The 21,862-nt window shown below is 44.0% G+C and overlaps 1 protein-coding gene across 2 annotated transcripts in view; it reads right to left on the bottom strand.

Annotated features, from left to right (window-relative positions):
• Positions 1 to 71: 71 nt before the first annotated feature.
• LOC119436976 (neurogenic locus Notch protein) overlaps positions 72 to 21,862 on the bottom strand; it is a 72,740-nt gene continuing 50,949 nt past the window's right edge. Inside the window, exons 7-20 of one of the 2 annotated variants that reach the window (XM_037704026.2) lie at positions 17,546 to 17,773; positions 16,073 to 16,420; positions 14,347 to 15,078; positions 13,954 to 14,182; positions 11,822 to 12,023; positions 11,130 to 11,283; positions 9,881 to 10,984; positions 9,630 to 9,768; positions 9,329 to 9,488; positions 8,647 to 8,810; positions 8,171 to 8,554; positions 7,470 to 7,732; positions 4,633 to 4,934; positions 72 to 4,367 (exon numbers count right to left, since the gene is read on the bottom strand). In XM_037704026.2, coding sequence (XP_037559954.1) covers positions 3,051 to 4,367; positions 4,633 to 4,934; positions 7,470 to 7,732; positions 8,171 to 8,554; positions 8,647 to 8,810; positions 9,329 to 9,488; positions 9,630 to 9,768; positions 9,881 to 10,984; positions 11,130 to 11,283; positions 11,822 to 12,023; positions 13,954 to 14,182; positions 14,347 to 15,078; positions 16,073 to 16,420; positions 17,546 to 17,773 — 5,726 coding nt within the window. In that variant the 3' untranslated portion in view covers positions 72 to 3,050. The remainder of the gene's footprint in view (positions 4,368 to 4,632; positions 4,935 to 7,469; positions 7,733 to 8,170; positions 8,555 to 8,646; positions 8,811 to 9,328; positions 9,489 to 9,629; positions 9,769 to 9,880; positions 10,985 to 11,129; positions 11,284 to 11,821; positions 12,024 to 13,953; positions 14,183 to 14,346; positions 15,079 to 16,072; positions 16,421 to 17,545; positions 17,774 to 21,862) is intronic. The other variant, XM_037704027.2, reaches the window with a different exon arrangement.

The following is a 21,862-nucleotide window of genomic DNA, read 5'->3' as shown; positions in this document are numbered from 1 at the left end:
TGAACTGATTCATGTTGTGCTGGTCTGTTTCCACAGGTAATTACACAATTCAGCAATGATAACACAATATATTCAAAGAACTTCTTTATTTTGCATGTTTCTGTTGAACAGTATGAAAATGACCAACCAGGCATCTCTATAAACACGATTTTTCTTCTGGCATTGGCAATGAAAAGAATCATGCATATGCATTATTTGGCAGGATTGCATGTACATGCACTGCTAAGTTTCCACCTCGTTTTGAATGCTGTCGAACTCTTGGACTTTGTACATATGTATACATCTTATATATATAATATATATATATATATTTGCATAGTCCCACATCACATATTGTACAGTGCATTCCTCATGCCCAGCCTGCTTTTCACACTGTGGAAGAACATTTTCAGCATTTCCAATGAGTAGTAACAAGCTCTCTAGGCAGGACAGTCAAAGTGAGCCTTAAGATGAAGTCAAATGCGTACAATAAGGCAGAGGCACAGCAAAAAAACCTATTTACAACACAGAACACAACATTATTTGCTGAGTATCCTTCTGCATGCTAAATCAATGTAGCATTTCACGAGCCTACAGGGCAATCAGCATTGCCAGTTAGTAGCAAAGATTGTTGCTGCAAGAGTGCACATTGTTTTGGCCCCATCTTGTGAAATAAATATGCTGCAATGATAAACAAAATTGGAGTACTAAAGCTGACAGAACCATAGCTAACTCGCAGTTCTCCAGAATTGAGCAAGATTCAGCACACACAGAAGATACTTACTTGGAAGGAACAATTATACTTTTTTCATGATTCTCAGAACATTCACAAACCTACTACACTTGGTATGTGCTGACCATGGCGAGCTGTTGAAAAATTTGAATACTGATTCACTGCTTATTGTTAGTCACAAAGAGTATCTGAAATGCTGCCGTCAGTTATTATCACATTCTTATTTACAAATGATAGCAATACACAAGAAATAAAAAAAAAAAACTCATAATGGTCTGTCTTAAGCTAAACTTCTGTCAACACAAGACAATCCTACAATCTTGAGTAACTGTGAGCAACTTAGCATGTGTTTGCTACAACAAATACAAATTGAGTGACTATGAAATCAATGTTTGGTTCAAACATGCTGGATTTTTGTCTTCAATCTCAATCTTTAATCTGCCAGGTGTGGGTTTTATTTTAATATCTTGACTCACTTCGGGGGGGGGCAAGATCCAGATTTTTTCCCCCACATTTAGGTTTTCTGGAGTGTAATGACATGACAGCAGAAGACTTAGATTATTAGAACTATAGTTCTTATCAAGAAACTGTACACAGGTAGCTCAATGAAGAGCTTAAGAAAATGCAAGATAAACTCATTTGAACCTACACTGCATTTCCTAATGCACTGTCATCTGATGTACAATCATTTGCTGCTTTGCAAATGGTGGATGGACTCATATCTACTAATGCAGCCTTCAAGAATAAAGACTAATGTACCACACACTTCTCTGCTGACTGCAAATAACAAAGAAGAGGTACCGGTAAATTTGGCAGTCATCAGAGAAGTATGTCTGCTTGTCAAGGAAATACAAAGGAAAGCAAAGATGAAGGTTGCCAGCTGCATTGGTTAGAGTGAAAGCTATGAAGTGACAATAGGACTCCACCAAAGTTTGCCACAAAGCCCTCGCTTAAGTATTGTACAGAAGAAACACTTTTGAGCATTCTTTGCACAGATAACTCAAGTCTTGTGTGTAACATCAAAAGACAGTACCAAAGTGATGTTTAGGTGCTGGAGGAAATCTTAGCGAGGGAAGCAAGTTAAGGATAAGCAGAAATAAAATGGAGCACATGGCCTGCAACATTGGCAATCACTTCAGCGAAGACTTAAAATGGATCAGCACCACAATCAAGCAGACATCTCATTTCAGGTATTTTTGTTCAGTGATCAAACAAGAATGGCAACACAGGAAAAATGCATTAGGCAGAATTTAGGCAGAATTAAAGAACTGAGAGGATGTTTCAGGGTTTCTGTATGAGAAGACACCAAAAAATGTTGACAGGCTGAGTTTACAAGACAGTAATATGACCAGCATTGTTGTACACAGCTGAATACAATTCTGATGAAGGATAAAAAATGTGGAAAATAAAGGTGACTGAAATGAGGAGGCCGAGCTGGACCTGTGCAGCAACAAGGAGCAGCAACAACTTGAAGCGACTATCTGATTATTGTCAAAGTAGCAGCTAGAGGAAAAAGAGCTGCAGAAGAATGGTCAAAGTTGCAGCCAAGATGTAAAAAGGAAATATTGAGATGATTTGGCCATTTAATGAGTAGAGACGAGAGCTATATTGGCAAGAAGGCCATGAAAGCCAACTCTGGTGGCAAGACAATATTGAGGAGGACTGAAACATCAAGAAGCTGAGAGATGAGTAGATGACTGATAGGACAAACTGAAGGAAACTAATCAGAAACACAGACAAAGTGATGATGCTGGGCATGTAAGTTAATCAGCCCTTTTTGAGGATGAAACAGATAGGCAAAGCTACAAAACAGGTTTATTATAAATAATGTTCTGTGCTGCTAGATAAAAACATACCCACCAGCTTTCCTTTTAAACATGTGAGGGACAAGTATAAAAATAACACTCTGATCTCAAATTCAGCTGTGCCATAGGACACTCAGAACTTCAGTGCATGATTGCAACACACATGTTGGAGGCTGACTATGTTAAAATGTACTGGAACAGAGCTACCTCATGTCCATGGCACTCACTGCTTGAAGTGTGCTTTTGACTTTCGTCAAATCAATTAGCAAGCAAGAGCATTTTTCCAACAACATGTATGTGGTGTGACACAACTGGGCATTTCTATTGATAGCAAATCTATAAACCTACAAATTAAAAAAATAAAACCTGTGTACATGACATCTTTGTGAGCATTTGCAAATAGTCCATCACAAAGATGTTCAACGAGTCAGTTCTTCACTGAAGAGCACAACACACATAGTGTCCTTGGGAAGCTGAGTAGTCCACCTCCCAGAATATATATGTATTTTTTTCAGTCTGCACTGCACAGTGGCTTAGATAAATACAGAGTCGGTGTGAGTCAGTCCAGGCTGCTGCATCGTCTGCTGCTTAGAGTCAGCCGATCCACCCAGTGCCTGTCCCAAGGGACTGGAAATGCCTTCTGACCAGTCAGACTGCGCTGAATGAGGTGAAGAACTGGACCACTGGCCTGGTGACTCAGGTGATGGCGTCAGGTAGGTCTCACCAGGGTGAAGATAATGCTGAGGTGTTACCTCAGTCCCACTGCCATGGCTATGCTGAGATGGTGGCGTAGGGTAGTGGTAGTAGGCTGGCTGTACCGGGTAGTCATATGTTGGGGCCCCTTGCTGTAACTTGTGCTGGTGTGCAGCTCGCATGGCAGCCATATGAGTTGGTGATGTTGGAAGTGAGGGTCTCTGCTTGGCAGGTGAAGAGGCCATGCCATAGTTGCTCATGCTGGAGGGCACAGAGGTCTGGCGTTGATGCTGCTGCTGCTGTTGCTGTTGTTGCTGTGACATGGCAGCAGGACCTGTGTTAGCATAGGCTTGTAGATCATACACTCCAGCATAGACAGGTCCCACACAATCCTCGTAGCATGGTGGTTGCTTGGTAAAGGTGGCCACAGCCTCTTGAGGCAAAAACAGGGGGCCTCCTGGTGACTCGTGAGGCGAGTCAAGCGAGTGTGCAATGTCTGGCAGTGGAGGCGGATCCCTACACTTCTTAATAGATGGCGTCCTCCTCTTCGGAACAGTAACCGCAGCAGTGTCAGTTTTGGGGGATGTGGCTGACATGTCAAGTTGCTGCAGGGCACTGGCACCATTCTTGGCCTGTGGCTGCCGTCGCTTGCCCTTGGCAGATTTAGTGGACCCAATGACTGTTGGGCTAGACAGTAGGATTGGTGGGCTGGACAACCCTGAAATATGGGGGCTTGGCACATATTTGTCAAGCAGATCGACAATATCAAGGTGCATGCGATCACGAGCAACATCACGTGGCCGCCTGTCCATATGGTTGGTGATGTCTCGATTGGCTGCGTGGTCAAGCAATGCCTGCACAGCTTGCAAGCTTCCCTCACGTGCCGCAAGGAACAGAGGAGTCTCTTCATGCACATCTTGAGCATCACGGTTGGCACCATGAGCCAAAAGCATACGCACTGAAGCGACATCATTGACAGCGGCCGCCCAGTGAAGTGGTGTACGCGAGTCAGAATCTGCTGCATTGACGTCTGCTTCTGCATTGATTAGGTCTTCTGCCATGCCTTCCATAGCAAGGCGAATGGAAAGAATAAGTGGAGTCATCCCGTTGTTCATCTTGGCATTTAGATTTGTGGCACGATTTCGCAGCAGGATCTGCTGGGAAAAAACAAAACAAAAAAAGGACATTTAGAACAGGTTTCACAGACTATGGGGGCTACCATTTCTGAGTATGCCTTAGAATAGCAATTGTCTGTTGTCAAGTATAAGATATACAGATAATAACCACTACATCTTGTTCGCGCAGGACATAATATGGCAAGCACGTAAATCACATCTGTAATTACAATCTGAACAGCTTGCCCTATATTAAAAATCAGAGCTAAAGAACAGGGCTATGCGTCTTATGTTGAAAAATAGGTACCTGAAACACTCCTACAGCATCAGCTGCAATAGCTGCATGAAGTGGTGTCCTGCCGGAACTGTCCTGAGCATTGGCATCAGCTCCAGCATCAAGAAGTCGTTTGGCAGCATCTGCCCGGGCATAGCGAGCAGCAAGGTGCAACGATGTCTCGCCAGTCTTTTCGGTAGTACTGCCAAGCTGGGCACCTTGCATTAATAGGTCCTGAATCATGCTGGCAGATCCAGTGTCCTCTTCTACTGGCTCCTCCCCAGTATCCACACCACCACCACGAAATGAAGCAAGCATCAAAGGTGTCAGGCCACCTGCAGAAGGCATCATTTGCATAAACTAATATTAAACTGAGTTCTAAATCACAAAAAGTACAAGTGTTGCCATATTATTACTAGAGTGCAGTATTATTCAGGTGAGCATCATATGAGATGAGCAGGAAATATAAATGAAAATGGTCAGTAGCGCACCCAGGATCTCTGCAGGAGGGGGGGGGGGGGGGGGGAAGCACTTTGCACAATATGCAATTTCCTTGCTTTAGCCAGAGGAATCCAACAGCAAATAAAGTGCCTAATAATCATAATAATACAATGACACCAAGGATGATGACGATGTTTATTTCTTCAGCGTTTTACTCAAATTAATTTAAGAGTGAATGAATAAATACAAGACAGTGATAGAGTGTTTTTGTTAATCAGAAAAATTCCTCCTGAATTGTAATGACAATGTGAAAAGAGCACTGAAGGTACACGTTGGACTGGTGAGGCTGAACGCGTGGGGGGGGGGGAGGTTACAACACCCAAAACACCCCCCCCCCCCCCCCCGGTCACTGCCACTGAAAGTGGTACAAGTGTACCAAGATCCTTTTTTTACTAAATGTAGCAATAACTATTCAGATATCACTGATGCTTTTGGCAGTTTATCACATGACACAACTGCCATTAAACAAATTCTACGAATGTCAAGCTACTGACCACTGAATTCAACTAAGATCAGTTTCATTCCACCCCAAAGGTGATGCATTGAATTGATACCAAAGGTGATGCAGTGAATTGATACCAAAGGCGATGCAGTGAATGAATGTTTAAAGCACTGTACAGATTCCCAAGAGTCATCAAAGGATATTGTAAACTTCCTTGAGATTTTAACTCTTGGGGTATTAACTTTCACACACAGATGGCAAAGGTTTGCAATTTTTAGAGCCTATTATTGTGCCCACCCTGTAGCAGGTAACAGCTGTCACTGCTTCAAGTATTAGTGAAAAATCACTGGTCTGCAATGCCATGAATTTTCCATATCCCTTGGCTACTGCGTACACATTCATCTGAAAATCATGGCAGTCACTGAATCTCACCCAGGTGGCCCAAATTAATTCGGAGTTCCCCACTACGGCGTGCCTCATAATCAGATGGTGGTTTTGGCACAAAAAAAAACATAATTTTTTTTTCCAATTCAAATGCATACCTTAGGTTGACACTGAGAATAGTGGGTTCTAAGCTCACTTGTCGTTTAAAAGAGACCCTTTGTCTAGCATTTATGTGCAATTCCCAAGAGCCCAAAACATCCAGTGCCCACCAACACCTACACACAATTAGCATTTCTGGTTGAATAACTGTCTATAGCGAGATTGTAATGCTAGATATATTTTATCACCTTGCTTGAATGGAGTTTCCTGCCTAACCAGCCAACTTCACAAATTAATTTTGCCATGCTACATTTATAATGCAGTAAAACCCCATGTCATTTAATAAGCTAGGTACTAATTAGTACCAGGGGCAATCTTGGGACTATAAGAAAGGCTTGCAATGTGACGAGAAAACAGCTAAGACATTAGCATTCATTTGCACCTTCTTCCGAGCTGATGTGTTACCCCTTTTGCTCATTTCCAACAACACTTTTTCATATGGGGCCTGTCACTGGTAGTCTCCGCTGTATTGAAACCAAAGCCATAATTAGGTTTATATACATTGAAGCGTGCCATGTAGTCCACAGCTAAAAGATGACAAAGGCAAAAGATGATGAGAGGGGGCAGGGGGTGAGGAGAATAAAGAAGTTAGACAGCAATATGGTGTCTATTATGTGCAGTTTCTGAGTGCCGTTTTATTAGATATCAAAGTCTTAACGCAGCATACAAGGGACCATTCTGCATGATGAAGACCAAATGGTACATGGGCCCCAATGCAGCCATGAAATTGGCCGCCAGTCGAAATGTATTCAAGTATCTTCCCAGGAGGAATGCAAACTCTGCTTGAGGGAATTAAGCGCGACATACAGCCCACAGCTAAAAGAAGACAAAGACAAAAGAAGACAAGAAGGGGCAGGAGCTGAAGGGAATAAAGAAGTTAGAAAGCAATATGGGCACAACCTAATAATGGTTCGTAAAGTGAACCGTACACTTGTCCTCGTGTGATTGGTCAGAATCGTGTTCTTGCTGATGGAAGTGCCATTCTGATCAATCATGCGAGGCTATGGCAAGTGAATAAGATCACGCCCACTGTCTTTGTTATGTGTAGTTCCCGAGTGGTATTTTATTTCATGCATAATCAAATAAAATGTGCGGGATCCAACACAAAACAAAAGAAATTTACGTGCAGTGGTCTGAAAAAAAAAACAAGTCCTCTTATTATGTGCAGGTTTTTATGGTAATCCATTCCACATAATGTCCATCTTTGAGTACATACACTTCAATCCATATATAGGCACTTTGCCATATGTTTGTTGCCCATGAACACAAATGCTCAGCTGTTGATTACAATCAACTCAGTAATGCTTTTCTGGTTTAGGTGTTTCAAGGCACTTTTCTTCCTCTAATATTCCTAGGATTGAAGACTATTAATTATCATACATACCAGGTCCTCTGACGTCAACATTGTGGTCAAGATCACTGCCTTGGGGTGGGGTGAGTGCTTGCAACACTTCAGGCAGACGCACGTCTGCAGCATCTAAATGTTGCTGGGTCCATGGTCGAGGGTCCCGTTCATCCTCGTAGTCTGAGACAACTGTGTCCCCACATCCCGAGTCTGGCGAGCCTCGTGCACGCTTTGCTGGAGGTCGCTCCCCCTCATCATCGCTCCATGCCTCTGGGGGTCCATCACCATTTGCTTGAGCAACTCTGCAGTGCAGTTTAAAATGAGTTGTGAATGCAAAAGCAGCAGCACTTGTGCAGCTCACCAATCAAAAGTCACTAACTACCCATTCCTCCCATTCATATCCGTTTATAATACACCTCCATTCATATCCGTTAATAATAAGCCCGATTTTGGTCTGCATCAAAGCTAGAGGACAATTAAGTTAGTATAATATGTGAAAACTTCATAGATTTAGTCACAAAATATTAAATCATAGGGAGTCATAAATGAACAGCACCGATGAGAGCGCACAGAAAATGTGGCATGATATGCCCAATACCTTATGCTTCAATGAGTGCCCTACTTAACCAATGAACCACTGCAAGTACACGCATGTATGTGAGCAGGCAGACATACATGCATGCAAGCACACACAAGCACACATTTATTTGCAGGCTTAAGATTCTGAGCTTGTTACTTGCCTCATCTCTTGCCCATCAGGACCCTTGCGCCTCGAGCGGCGTCTCTGGCCACTGCTGGTGCTCAGAAATCCCTCAGGAAACCATGTGATGCCTCGGGCACGTTTCTTCTGGGTGGTGAAGAGGACACCGATAAGAAGCCCAGCTAGCAGTACGCCAATGAGGCCGATGACAACGTGCAGTGCACTAGTACGGCTGCCTTCGCCTCCAGCACCATCCTGCTCACTACCGGAGCCTAGTACTTCTTGGATATGAAAAGGGGTCTCCAAGGCATGTCTGGCCTGTGCTGCTGCCAAGAATTCAGCTGCCTTGGCTGCAGATTGAAAGCATTCACTTCCCTGGGACTTGAGGCAACGGCGATTGTCAATTTCAAGATGCACAAGTGTTCTGAAAAAAGCAGATGGAACTTGGTTCAGCATTTGTGCCACAATGCTCTGGTGGTAGCATGAGCAGAAACACCACAAGTCATCAATGCTTACCCTGTGCGTGGCACAGGAAGGACAGAGTGGTTGGGCAGTTGGCCCTCCGTTGCTTTCCATGGGTAAATCATGGCCTGACCATTTGGGTCCTTTTTGAACAGCACATTCGTGCGTAGTGCATGTCCAATGTCACGAAGGAATGCCACAGTGTTGTTCTTGAAAACCTGCAATACGGAAATACAACTGTTTAGTCATGAGCTCAGTGAAACTGTGAGGGTGCTGGTGCCTGTGTGCTTAGCCTGAGAGTTGTAATTTTAGGCCTGCTCTATTTTTGATTAGCTTTCTCACAGCAATAGCCGTTACGAGCTCTTCCCCAAAACTCCAAGAGATGTTCGAGGACGCCATCAAAATTACCAAATGCTTGAAAAAGAACCCATATTTGCACAAAGCGGGAGAGTATCATAGATACACCACCCAGGTTGATGCACAGACATCACAGCATTACACAAGGTGTTACACAGCTTAATCACATGGTCATGGCATCACCACCGGTTCGCTACAAAGTGTAATATAGTACAACAATACACAAAAGTCAGATTAGGCGCCACCTTGCATGTTGCTGGGAGTGTATTGTAGTTTGATACAGGCCTGCAGGGGCTTTTTGGTCTCGCATTTTGCTCCAACATTTAAGGCTATTCTTACTATGCTAGTAATTCTTGGGTAGTAACAAAGAGGAGCAAACCTCTGGCTCAATGGAAAGCATGATGACAATGGAACCCTCAGCAAGGTATGGAGGTCCTTTTTCACAGTCCAGGCCATCCCAGTTGCATTCTTCATTGTTGCAGCCTTGGTCACAGAATCCATTACCATAGTTCCTCATGCAGTAAGTGTCATAGTGCTCACTGTAAAAAGAGAACAAGTATGTCAGTTACATTTATATTAACACAAGTGGATTTCACTAAGATGGCAATAAGCTACAAGCATTTGAAAATTTCTCTCCGATTTTCTTGGTATTTTTGTTATAATAAACAAACTGTGCTTACTTGCAAGGTTGAAGGTCCTTCTGACAGTCAAAACCATCAAACAGGCAGTCAATATTGTTGCATTCCATGTTGCATTTGCCATCTCTGAACACATCCCAACATTTTATGGCAGCAGTACAGTTCATCCACGGGTTGATACCTAGTCAGGACATAAAAATTTCACTGTCAGTGCAGAAGTATCAAAGCACACAGAAATATATTCTTTGGTGACTGCTTGATGCAAGAAATGCTCCCATGCAGCCTGAAATTACCTAATGAACAGTCTCCACCGTCAAAGTCACAGGCATAAGTGTTGCACTCTTCATCACAGTGACGGTTGCCTGCCTTCTTTTCACACCGGCGCATGGTGCACTGCTTCTTTTCCTCTTCAAGGGATTTCAAAAATAAGTCATAGATGCCTTCCACAGGTGGTGCCAGATTTCCTCTGTAGCCGCCATCGTACTCTTCACAGCGTGGTCCTTTCCACCTGGCAGGGCAGTCACACTCTATCCTGCCACCTGTGACTTCTCTGCAAACTCCTCCATTTCGGCAAGCTCCTAATGTGCAGGCACTCTTACTGAGTTCCTCTTCAATGATTTCACACAGACTACCGGATGTCCTATGGGGGCACACACAAGAGTGGCCCCGACATTGACCTCCATTGCGGCATGGCCACTTCTCACTACAGCTCTGGTTGGCGCAAGTCTCACCACGGAAACCTTCTTGGCAGATGCACATTGGTCCACGAGGTCCAGGATGGCAAATACCACCATTCAAACAAGGGTTTGATGAACATGGGTCCACTTTAAGCTCACAGTGCCTACCAGCATGTCCTGGGCGACAGTCACAACGGTAGTCATCAATTAGCTGGACACAGTCAAGTGTGCCCACTGGATCACAGGGCTTGGAGAGACACTCATTGACATCTCCTTCACATCGTGGTCCCACGTATCCTGGCCTGCATTCACATTCGTAGCCATTCACTCTATCAAGACATGTTCCACCATGATGGCAGGCACCTTCGAAGCATTCGTTGACATTGTGTTCACACAAGATGCCTACTGTCCCATGACGGCAAGAGCAGGCAAATTTGTTAACAAGATCATGGCAGGTACCTCCATTGTGACATGGATTGGGGTCACAGTCATTGATGTTGTATTCACAGTTGAGCCCCTGGAATCCTTCTGGGCAGTCACATTTGTACTGGCCTATTAGGTTTTGGCAGGTCGCTCCATTTTGACAAGGGTTGCTAAGGCATTCATTAACTTCGCGTTGGCAGTAGCTGCCTTCATAGCTTTCAGGACAGAGGCAGCGATGGCTGTTCCCGATGTTTTCACACACGCCACCATGCTCACACAGGTCTGATACCTTGATACCTGCACACAAACATGGGCATTTTTGAGGGATTTCACATATTCATAACAAAGCAAAGTTATGACAACAGTTATAATAACAGTATGAGATGAAGTTCATCAAAGTGTTTTGTTCTTAGGCACTGTCGTTCCATAAATGCAGACTGACCTTTCTGCGATGCAGCATCTTCACATGAGACCATGGACACATCACAAAGTAGACCAGTCCAACCAGGCTTGCAGTTGCACCGGTATGTGTTATTGGACTGCTTACAAGTAGCCCCATTGAGACAGGGTGTTGTGGCACACCAGTCCACTAGCGTCTATAAGAGAAACGAAAAAAAGTGGTGTTAAGATTAAAATCACCTCACCTATAGCTTTAATTTTTTTTAAAAGGGAATTACAAGTGAAAGGATGTTTTCAATACCATACAGCGACATCAACCAATACAAGATTTTATTTTTTCGACACATTACTATAGTAGGTCCACATGGTGCGCTCCTATGGCTTTATCCAGACTATGAATATATGAAACACGGCATTTATTGTTTTATAAGAAATTCTAAATGAGTTGTCAACGTTTTTCTTCTTTTAAGCACACACCGTGAAAATGACTCATGTTCTGAGTGCCAAACTATTTAGAGCAGAGAGAATCAGTCCCTCCTCCAAGGCTTTCCAGCAGGGCTTTACCTTGCATTTACACATTGAAAGTCCCACAGCACATCCCACAAACATTTGCTTCAATGTGTAATTTACACTATGAACAACAGTTTCAGTTATTAACAGATGCAGGCTGAATATGGCTCAAACAATATTTATTTAGCCCGAAATTCAGGAAAATAGTGATGTGTCACAGCCTACCTCACAACGAGGTCCCGTGTAGCCAAAAGGACAGTGACAGGTGTGGTATCCAATGTGATTGACACAAGTGGCCCCATGAGCACAGGGCTGAGAGTCACATTCATTGATGTGGTACTGGCAGTTTGAGCCTGTGTAGCCTGGACTGCACTGGCAGGTATAGTTGTTTACACCATCGACACAGGTTCCACCATTCATACATGAGCTGCACAAGAGAAAGCAAAGGCAAATAAATATCCTCTACAGTACCATTCCTGAGATACACTAAGCTTGGGACGTATTGTCGGAGAGTTGATTTCGGCGATATCACTTTCAGTGCATGCTTATTGGATAGTTCGGCAAAAACGGATGAGCTGATTGGCTCATTGAGCACTACGTCACGCGAAACGATAGTATCACTGAAAGTGATCATTCGAGAATAAAAGCTCCTTTACAGATTACATTTTTGAGCAAATTATATTAAAAAATGAGCAACTGAGCATTCTTACAAACAGTATGCCAAATTAAATTAGCATGCATAAATGTATAGCTGGTTGCACGAAACACATCCTTCATGCCCTCCTTCACATAAGCCAGTTCTTCCCAAACTTTGATGCCATACCAACACACCAACATAAAACATTGAGCCACAGCCCCAGTACCACAGCTTCCAAGTCTCTTTCTATAATCAAAGTAAACTTGTCTGTTAGAACAGAGCTTCCCAAAACAATGGCATGGTTGAGACACTATAACACACATTATAAGCTCCATTCTGAATGCCACCTCTTGCATCACAGACCTCACTTCACATTGGACTGTCATCTGCATCATGTTGCATCATGAAGAGCTGCAGCTGTCTTTACAATGAAATTAAGATGTATGCTTGTTTTTTTTTTGCCATTATTTGTTTATGGGTATCCATGTGTAGAGCATGAACAAGCATCTCTAAAATTTTCTCTCAGTACTTCTTTAAGCTAGAACTTGCGTTTTGCTCTAATTTTGACTTTTTGAGCCACTTCATGACAGTTGGCTGCATCTAATGCAACCTACAGTTCGGGAAACATCAATGTATGCTATATATAACATACACACACCACAGCTGATTAGGTTATGTTAAAAACTTGTTCAATCAGAAATTTAAAATTGCACACATACAATTTAGATTTTGAAGCTCATTTTTTCATGCTGTACACCTATTCAGTCAGCAATTTATAATCGATAGTATGCTTAAAATTGAACTTTATTAAGTGTTTTATATGTTGGGTGGCTCATAGCTGCAGAAGCATCTTTCTTCTGGCAGGAGCATTATGTGAGGAAATGAGAAATCTGAAATAATCTTGTGGGAAAATTCAACACCGGGCTAGTTTGTTAAACATGCATAACTTTGTGCACAAAAGTATGAAAGGGTCAGACTGAAGCAAGCACACAAACACAGGACACCAAGCGTCTGTCCTGTGTACTGGTGTACCTGTGTTTGTATACTTGCTTCAATCTGGCTTTTCACAGTTTTGTGCACAAATTTATGCAATCTAAAAGACCATTCTATAGTTAGCGTAACTCAAAATGGACATTGAAAGTGCTAAAGGTCAGCCAGTTTAAATATGTGTCTTAAGAAATAAAGCACATCCTAGTTAACATTACCCTGAATTCCCTCTGTGAAAGCCAGTATCTCTGGGATTACCCTATCTTAAATTAAAAATACTGGTAAAACTAATGACTGTCAATGTTAATGCAATTAGACTTCAAGCAATGTAACAACACAAAGTATTGCTGAAGACACCTTTATTTACAATCTATAGTGATCACTCTCAGATTTCCACTCCTTCAGGTTTCCTACCAATTGCACATATGAGAGGCCTGCTCTAACTCGGCAGCTGATAAGGCCCTCTTAGGTGGCATGTTCTAACCACAGGTGAGGCTCTCTAACCAGTTTTATATATAGTCGTGATTGAAATCACAAGGGGGGCAATATGCAGCTGTTGAATTTTGTAGTGGGCCTCCCAACTGCAGCCAGACATGGTTGTTAGTTGGGCTAGTGGGCTAAGACCCAAGCATGTTCTCATTGAGGCATGAAAGCATATTTATTATAAGTAGTGTTTTAAGAATTCACAGTGCATTTATATTCTCTAGTGAGTATATGGATTTAGGAGGCTTACCTTGAAGTGCAGTCTTGATCATTTGTTTGACAATTTGTGCCACTGAAGCCAGGAAGACATGCGCAAGCATAGCTATTGACATAGTCATTGCAAGTCGCACCATTGAGGCAAGGGTTGCTGGCACACTCATCGATGTCTACAGAACAGTGCTTGCCACCAAAGCCATCCACACAAAGGCAGCTGTATTGGCCTATCCCATCAAGGCAAGTGCCTCCATTCTGGCATGGATCTGTTTAAAGTACAGGTAGGAAAAGTTTTAAAAACTGTTAGAAACGCTCAAACACATGTAGCCATACTAAAAATACTAAGAATGATTTCACAGCTGATCAGTACATGTATGTTTAAGTGCAGCCTATACTGCAACAATAACGAATGTATTAGAAAAGAACTCACAGGATGCACAGTCATCAGTGTTGATAAGGCAATCCCTGCCTTCATAGCCTTTCGTGCAGGCACATTCGTAGGAGCCATTGGTGTTGATGCATGTGGCTTCATTGCGGCATGGTGATGATACAGCACACTCATCAATGTCCTCATCACAGAGCCTGCCCGTAAAGCCAAGCTTGCAAGAGCAGGCAAAATCTAGATAATTTGAAGATGGTGAGCACTGTGCACCATTTCGGCACTTATTTGGTGAGCAAGGATTCAGTTCAACCTCGCATGTCGGTCCAGTGAAAGGCACTTCACACACACAGCGGAATGTGCCCACTAAGTCAATGCAACTTCCACCATTGCGACAAGGGTTCGGACTGCAGTCATCCAGGTTGGTTTCACAGTTGCGCCCAGAGTAGCCTTCTATGCAGGCACATGAGTAGTTATTCAAGGCATCGTGGCAGCTGCCTCCATGCTGGCATGGGTTAGATTGACATTCATCGATGTCTTGTTCACAGCGATGGCCACCATAGCCAGGAGGGCAGTGACAGACAAAATGATTCACTTCATCTTCACAGGTGCCACCATGCTGACATGGGTTGCTGGCACATTCGTTCACATTGGACAGGCAACGAGCATCGAAGTAGCCACGAGGGCAGTTGCACTTGAAGCCATTGATGAGATCCATGCAGACACCTCCATTTGCACAAGGGTTGCTGGCACATTCATTGATGTCTGTTTCACAATGAATACCTGAAAATAGACAGCACATCATAAGTCACTCCCAAATGACAACAATGACTTCCTATAGATAACATCCACTGTCAGAACATGGATATCCTATGGATGTGTGAAATACATCCTGCGGACGTCCCTCACATGGCCGTTTGGCAGCACTATCTATGTCCTGTGGACATCCCTTGCATTTCCGCGAGGGACATCATGGGGACATGTTGCGTACATTTTACGGACATATGCCAGGGCCTTTTGCACAGTTTCACCATAATGTCTATTACAGTCGCAGCACATGCTGTATGACGGATGCAACGGGCAGGGTGCCCACTCATCAAGAACAGATACATTGCATGCACACAGTACGTAGGCACGCACATGTGCAGAAGTGCAGCATACTCCTCCTTTTTCTAGGCCTTCCCCCAAGTGCAAGTGGCTTATTGAACTAATTGTAGTTTTCAAAGTAAATTGCATCAGAAAATTCGTAAAGCACGACATACACACGACCTGCAGACATGATAGCTTCGAATTGTAATTTGAACATGTGATAAAACATAATCCTGTTACAAGGAAACTCAAAGACAAAGCCTCAATTGGAGGACAAATATTCATGTGTATGTCAAGAAAGGTCCATGTGTGATACCCTTGGGACATCTGTAATGGGATGTATGAAACTGGACCTTCGCTGTATCCAAAATGATGCGTGTACATTGTGAATGATGTGGATGTCCTGTGGACGAAGTGTTTTCACTGGGTCTTCATTTCTCTGATGTCTCTTTTGCTGCCTTAAGTTCTCATGTGGGGATCATAAAAACACCGACAAGTTCATTATGAACAACTAACATTGATTGGTGTGCTAAGCTGCATATTTTCGTAAATAAACATCAGAATGCATGCTATAAAAAGAATTGTTGCTGTGCAAGTTGATGCATGTTGTGCATGGAGGAGCACAGCATGGAGTAAAACATGAAAGACAAGTAAATGAAAAGACAATTCATGTTTATATTTTACATACCTGTGTATCCTGGAAGGCACTCGCAAGTGTAAGAGTCAATCCCATCCACACATGTTGCACCATTTCGGCATGGGTTTGAAAAACATTCATTCACATTGAACTGGCAGTCTGGACCAGATGTACCACGGCGACACCGGCACTGGTAGCCATTTACAAGGTCTTCACATGTGCCACCATGCTGACATGGGCTGCTTAAGCATTCATTGATCTGGTTTTGACAGAGAAGACCTGTGTATCCAGGGTGGCAGTTACACGTGAAGGCATTTGTGCCATCTATGCAATCTCCATGGTGGCATGGAGAGGACTGGCAGTCATCCATATTAGTTTCGCAATTGCTTCCGGTAAAACCTGCAAAAACAAGTAAAGAAATCTGTCTGATGTTTGAACTGTTATATACAGTAGTGCTTCCTAGGCTGTAACCACTGGACTCGTGCCAATGTGCACTTTTCTTTAAAATATTGTATGCTTTAAGGCTGAGTGCTTTTCCGAGTTCTCTGCCCGGGACGGTGCACAATATCTTGCATCTGAACTTATAATATTTATTCTTTTGTGCATGTGTATGTATGCAGTGAGGCATGTGTCAGTGCAAGGACATATGCATATGACCAACACAATTGTGTGGTTGTGTGGATGGTCTCAGTAATTGTGCAGTTGGATGAACCTGACTGAGTACCTCGATTTAAGTGCACACTTAATCATTTGTCACCAATGTCAGTGCCCTTAATCAACCCCACATCAGATTATGAAGCTGACCACTCGCTTCATGGACACAATCACTGTATGAGTCATGTAAAAAACAGTGTATTAAACACTTGTCTGCATGAATTTTATAGCAATAAACTACCTGTAAGGCGTTTTGAGTCTGCCATGAACATAGTTACACTAATTTGGTCTGACTAACTAGGAACATTGCTGTCATCTCAACAGAAGCTTGTGCAAGAAACACTTGGCACACATTTTTACACCATGCTCAAACCAAGAAGTGTTTGAATACATAGTGTCAGCTCAGAGCAGCCTATCTATGAAACAGTCTGTTGCATTGTGCACACAATAATTGGCTACCAACAACTGTCTCATACAACCCCAAACACACAATGGGTGGCTTGTTTCTGTATTGTTTTGTTTGTTTTTAACATTGCATACCAACATAGCATACTCAAAGTGACTTAGCTTACGAGTGTTGCTGTACAGCCACTATACCTAAACTGTGGTTCCTAATCTTTATCAAATTTGGAAGGTAATCTTAAAAAATGAATCATAGCCAAATGAGGGCTCATTGTGCATAGCAGAAACTACTACAATAAAATCTGACCATAGCTATTCATATCGGTCAGCATGCACCCTTTAAGCACTGCGTTAATTTCATGGAGCAACCAACCACTGGCTGTTCCACCTTCCAAGTTAAAATATGCCGACAAGAAAACAGTAGATTGTTACTGAAACTTAAATGCAGGCCTAGAATGGGGAACACACCTGGTGGGCAGTGGCAGGTGTAGCTGGCGATTCCATCATGGCAAGATCCTCCATTACGACATGGAAATGAGGAACAGTCATCTTCATTGGTCTCGCATTTCTTGCCCGAGAATCCTACAGGGCAGAGGCACTGAAAGCCATTGATGCGATCGCTGCATATTCCTCCATTTAGGCATGGGTTGGGCAGGCACTCATCAATGTCCACTTCACAGTGCACTCCTCGGTAGCCTGCATTCAGACAGAAAGTGTAGACGAAAATGATGAGAAGAAATAAGCACACTTTCTTTGATGGGTCATTGCATGGTCTCAGCGTAGGGCGATGGTCTTATTCGTGGTGCTTATATTTCCAGAGGCTTAGCTTATAATGAACTAACTTAGTAACCTCTTACGAAAAAAATTACTTGGAAATTTATTTGCAAGTTAGTCTTTTTAAAATATAAGTGAATAATGTGACCAATTTGTGCAAGGCATTCCTGATAGGCATAAAGCCAGGGCTTTTCTAACATAAGTATGCTTGTCTGTCTATAAGCAGCACCCACCTTGGTGTTTATGTGTCACCTCTCATAGCAATGAACTGGAAGTATTGCAAGTAGCTATATTTTCTACCGTGCCCTTCCTCTCAATTAGGCACCAAAACAATTAAAATATGCTGCCGTTATTCATGTTGGCAAAGAGTATTACTGTGATAGCAATTATATGGACACTCCAAGCGAACTTTTCCCTTCGTCGTCACCACGAGGTTCCGTATATATTTAGGTATATGTAAGCTATATATGCCACGCCATGCTGTATTACATGTGGGTTATATTGCCACATCATTCTATCACTAAGGTTGCTCATACCACGTCTAACATTCATGTCAAAATTATTCCTCAGAATTCTAAGAATGACAGCCCACAAACAAATGTCATTAAAAAAAAAAAAAAACACACAGACAGTGCATGCCTTTCATCTTAAATCCTCACAGATTTAAATATTAAAAGTGCCAAGCAATAACAGAGCTCAAACCTTAAAATGATGTAATTTTATTGGCACGGCTGTGCACGCCCTCTGGAATCAGCCTAAGAGGTTTGAAACATGCCCAATACAGAGAAGTGGTGGTAAAGTTCCTACGAAAAATGTTAGCTTTAATTAATAAACGTAAATGAAATTGTCCAATTTCAGGATTCCAACAAAGGACCCCCATACAACAACAGCTTGTTCTTACTTAGCCTATGTTTACTTCAATTCATACTGCCACTACAGCTCCGAGTCTTACACTTCATGTAATATTCTAACATGTTGCTATCGCATTCATTGCTTCGCCCGAAGCGAAACTTATATTTTTATGCAGTAACTACACCTCCAGGGTGCAAATATTAAAAACAATGTAGTTCTTTAAGCTCATGTAATGATCACTTCAACATATGTAGAGGAAGGGTTTGTTTTGTGTGTGATCATTATATATATATATATATATATATATATATATAATCAGGGAACGGGAACGGCATTGCTTCATCGACAGTTGTGTATCGACAAGAAAAGAAAAAGAGGGACATCCAGTCACACATTTCATTTTGCGTCACAGAATAAGCGCGTATCATTTGCATCGCATTTGAATACCCCGATCAGTCTACTCATGCAATAACTTTTCTAATTATGAACCAGTCGTGTGTGCGTGTGTACTGGACGCAACACTGCAGGCGCCCAGCGATCGTGTTATGAATGAAATGGCCACCATGGGAAAACAGGAAATAGGCGCCCACATGTATTAAAACGCCGTTCAGCCAGTGTTCCCCGGCTGCATGTTTTTCAGTGGTCGTACGTAGCTGCACTGCTTGTCTCACGCCGGGTCGCGTACGCAAGTGGCCGTATCAGCATCATCTCCATTCTCACGAAAATGCTTGCCGCCGCCGCCGCGGCTCTTTCCTCCTTGTCTTTGCGCGAGACTTTCTCACTCGCTTTTTGGGAGAGAAAGGCCCCATCGGCGGGCCCGCTCCGATACCATTGCGTTTTCATACACACTGGCCTGTTGCGCTGACTCTGAGCAGTCTTCTCTCGCCGCAGTCGGTGTACACACGTTGGCCGGCGCGCTCTAATCCACCTCAATCGGGAAATTATCGAGCTGGACTTGTTTGTTATGCGCTTCTCTCAGAGTGTGTCCCTCCTCTCCATGCGAGAGACACGGCAGCCGCCGCCAAGGGTCATGGGAGTGGTCTCCCCCCCCGCGGGCCTAGCTCGCTCAGCCCCACTTGGGGGCTGGGAACGCCGCAGCCCAGTTGCTGCCGCTGCTCGGAGGCACACTGCATCTTCAGCCTTGCGCCCCACTCTCCTCCTCCACACTTCTTGCCCTTGCTCACCCACGTGATCAGTCCGCAGACCCTTACCCTCTTCTTTTTCACACAGCCGCCGCGTAACATGACCGAGGAAGCAACGGAGAGGGCGACGCTGCAGAAAAGGGAGAAGGCGGCCTCAGGTAGGACGGCGCCAAGCGACCACCGCACCGCGGCCCCGTCCAAAAACGAAAAACCAGTTCCGCGCCTCTCTTTCTTGAGCATCTCGCGCGCGTGCGATTTTTCTTCGAAGCTACTGCCGCGGTATTGAGTGGCTGCTCTTGGCACGCAACATTTCGTACTATAGCTGCCGCTCTAACGTTCACTTTTCTCGGCGGCTAAACTAGGCCGAGCGCCCTTGCAGCAAGCATACGATGAACAGACCACTAAATAAAACTGAGGCCACCTGTTGGGAATTTCTTTTTTAAAAGTTTCCTGTCAAGTCGATCGTTACAACGCAAGCGAAATTAAATGCGCCCCTGGAAGAAAGAGGAGAATGCTCTAATCGCCGGCTTTTATATGCGCGCGTTTTAAATCGGCACGTAATAGCTGCTCGGGTGCCCAGACGAAATACCCGGTTTGTGGAATCCCATGTGCCGTGATTGTTGTGACTAACACGTGTGTCGCTGCGACACGCGCGCTACCAGCGCTGTTACGTGATGACGTTCATCAGCTGGCCGGCTGCGCAGCGGTGAACGCTTACTTCTGCTAAGCTAGCGCTGGTGGTTTGGACGCCTGGCTACCGCGGAAACTATTAATCCGACTGTTAGACGTCTGGCAGCATTATACAGCATTTTCAAAACGCCTGTACGTAGAAAAACTGCTCGAAGCTCGCGCCTGTGGGCCGTTCAACTCGATCGGCGCGCGCTGTGTCGTCGCCACGTCGCGGTGTCGGCCACGTTGGTGCGACTAACGCGAGGCAGGCCCGAGGTCATGAATTACGATGGAGCGCGAAAACATCTGCACTGCGGTCCGTGCAGCGCGGGGGCCTCTTGCGAGAGACATCTGCGCCCGAAGGAGGAGGCTGCCGCAGTGGTGTGCCGGCACTTCCGGTCGGATCTGGCGGGAATGAAAGGCCGCCCGGCGAGGAGGCGCGGATCCCTCGTCGTTTTCCCATGCCCACGGGAGCCGCCGGGCCTCCTCCTCGGCCAGGTGCACGGGGCCTTTTTCAAAAAGAGACGCCGCGAGCAGCTCGCTTTCTGTCGACTCACGATTGCGCCGCCCGCTTCCTCCTCCGTCTTCGGGACACAAAACTGCCCCCCATCACCACATTAGCAGCTTCTTATGTTGCTCACCGCCTACGTATACGCTATACGCAGGGGTTTGGAGTTTCCTGTATTTACCGATTATAAATGCTGAGAAATAACTGTCGATTACATTACATTAGGAATTTCGTATAAGCCGAAAAGAGCGCTATATATATGCTAGTCACAAGTATGGAAGGCTGGTTGGCGCATTTCCCACAACCGCCGATCAACAAGCTTGAAGGAACACTAAAGAGAAACACTGAATCAGTGTAGTCTGATAAAGTATTTTTTTAAATTTATATTTTCGTTAACTTGGTATTAAGAGTTCGATCATTAGAAAAGAAAATGAAGGTCAAAGCTCCATTGAATTTCGCGCCGAAACCTCAGTGCCGGCACACGTCAATGTGACGTCACGAATCTCAAAGTAGTTTATCGTATTTGAGCCGCTGTGGCGTAGTAAAAGTTACCGAACACACTTAGTTCAGTCTTGGCTCCTTTATAATGCAGTATGTAGTCCATCCTTGCCAAGACTTCCGGCACGAGTGAAGATTACGTTCTTTTTGGCCTCAGTGGTTTTCATACTGAATAAGAACTTCCAAAACAGACCTGCCCGTATATGGACATCAATTTTGACGTTGCCAAGTTTTGTGCAGGCTCTCAAGAAATAATGTTCAAGTACACGTTCTGTGTATGCCGGAAAAAGTCGAGCCTCTTTCGTTCCGGAAAATGTACCGTTGCGAATACATCTCGGCTGC

Source organism: Dermacentor silvarum, chromosome 1 (genome assembly GCF_013339745.2).
Source record: "Dermacentor silvarum isolate Dsil-2018 chromosome 1, BIME_Dsil_1.4, whole genome shotgun sequence".
In the NCBI taxonomy this organism is placed as follows: domain Eukaryota; kingdom Metazoa; phylum Arthropoda; class Arachnida; order Ixodida; family Ixodidae; genus Dermacentor; species Dermacentor silvarum.
This window is presented reverse-complemented; position numbering and strand designations above follow the sequence as displayed.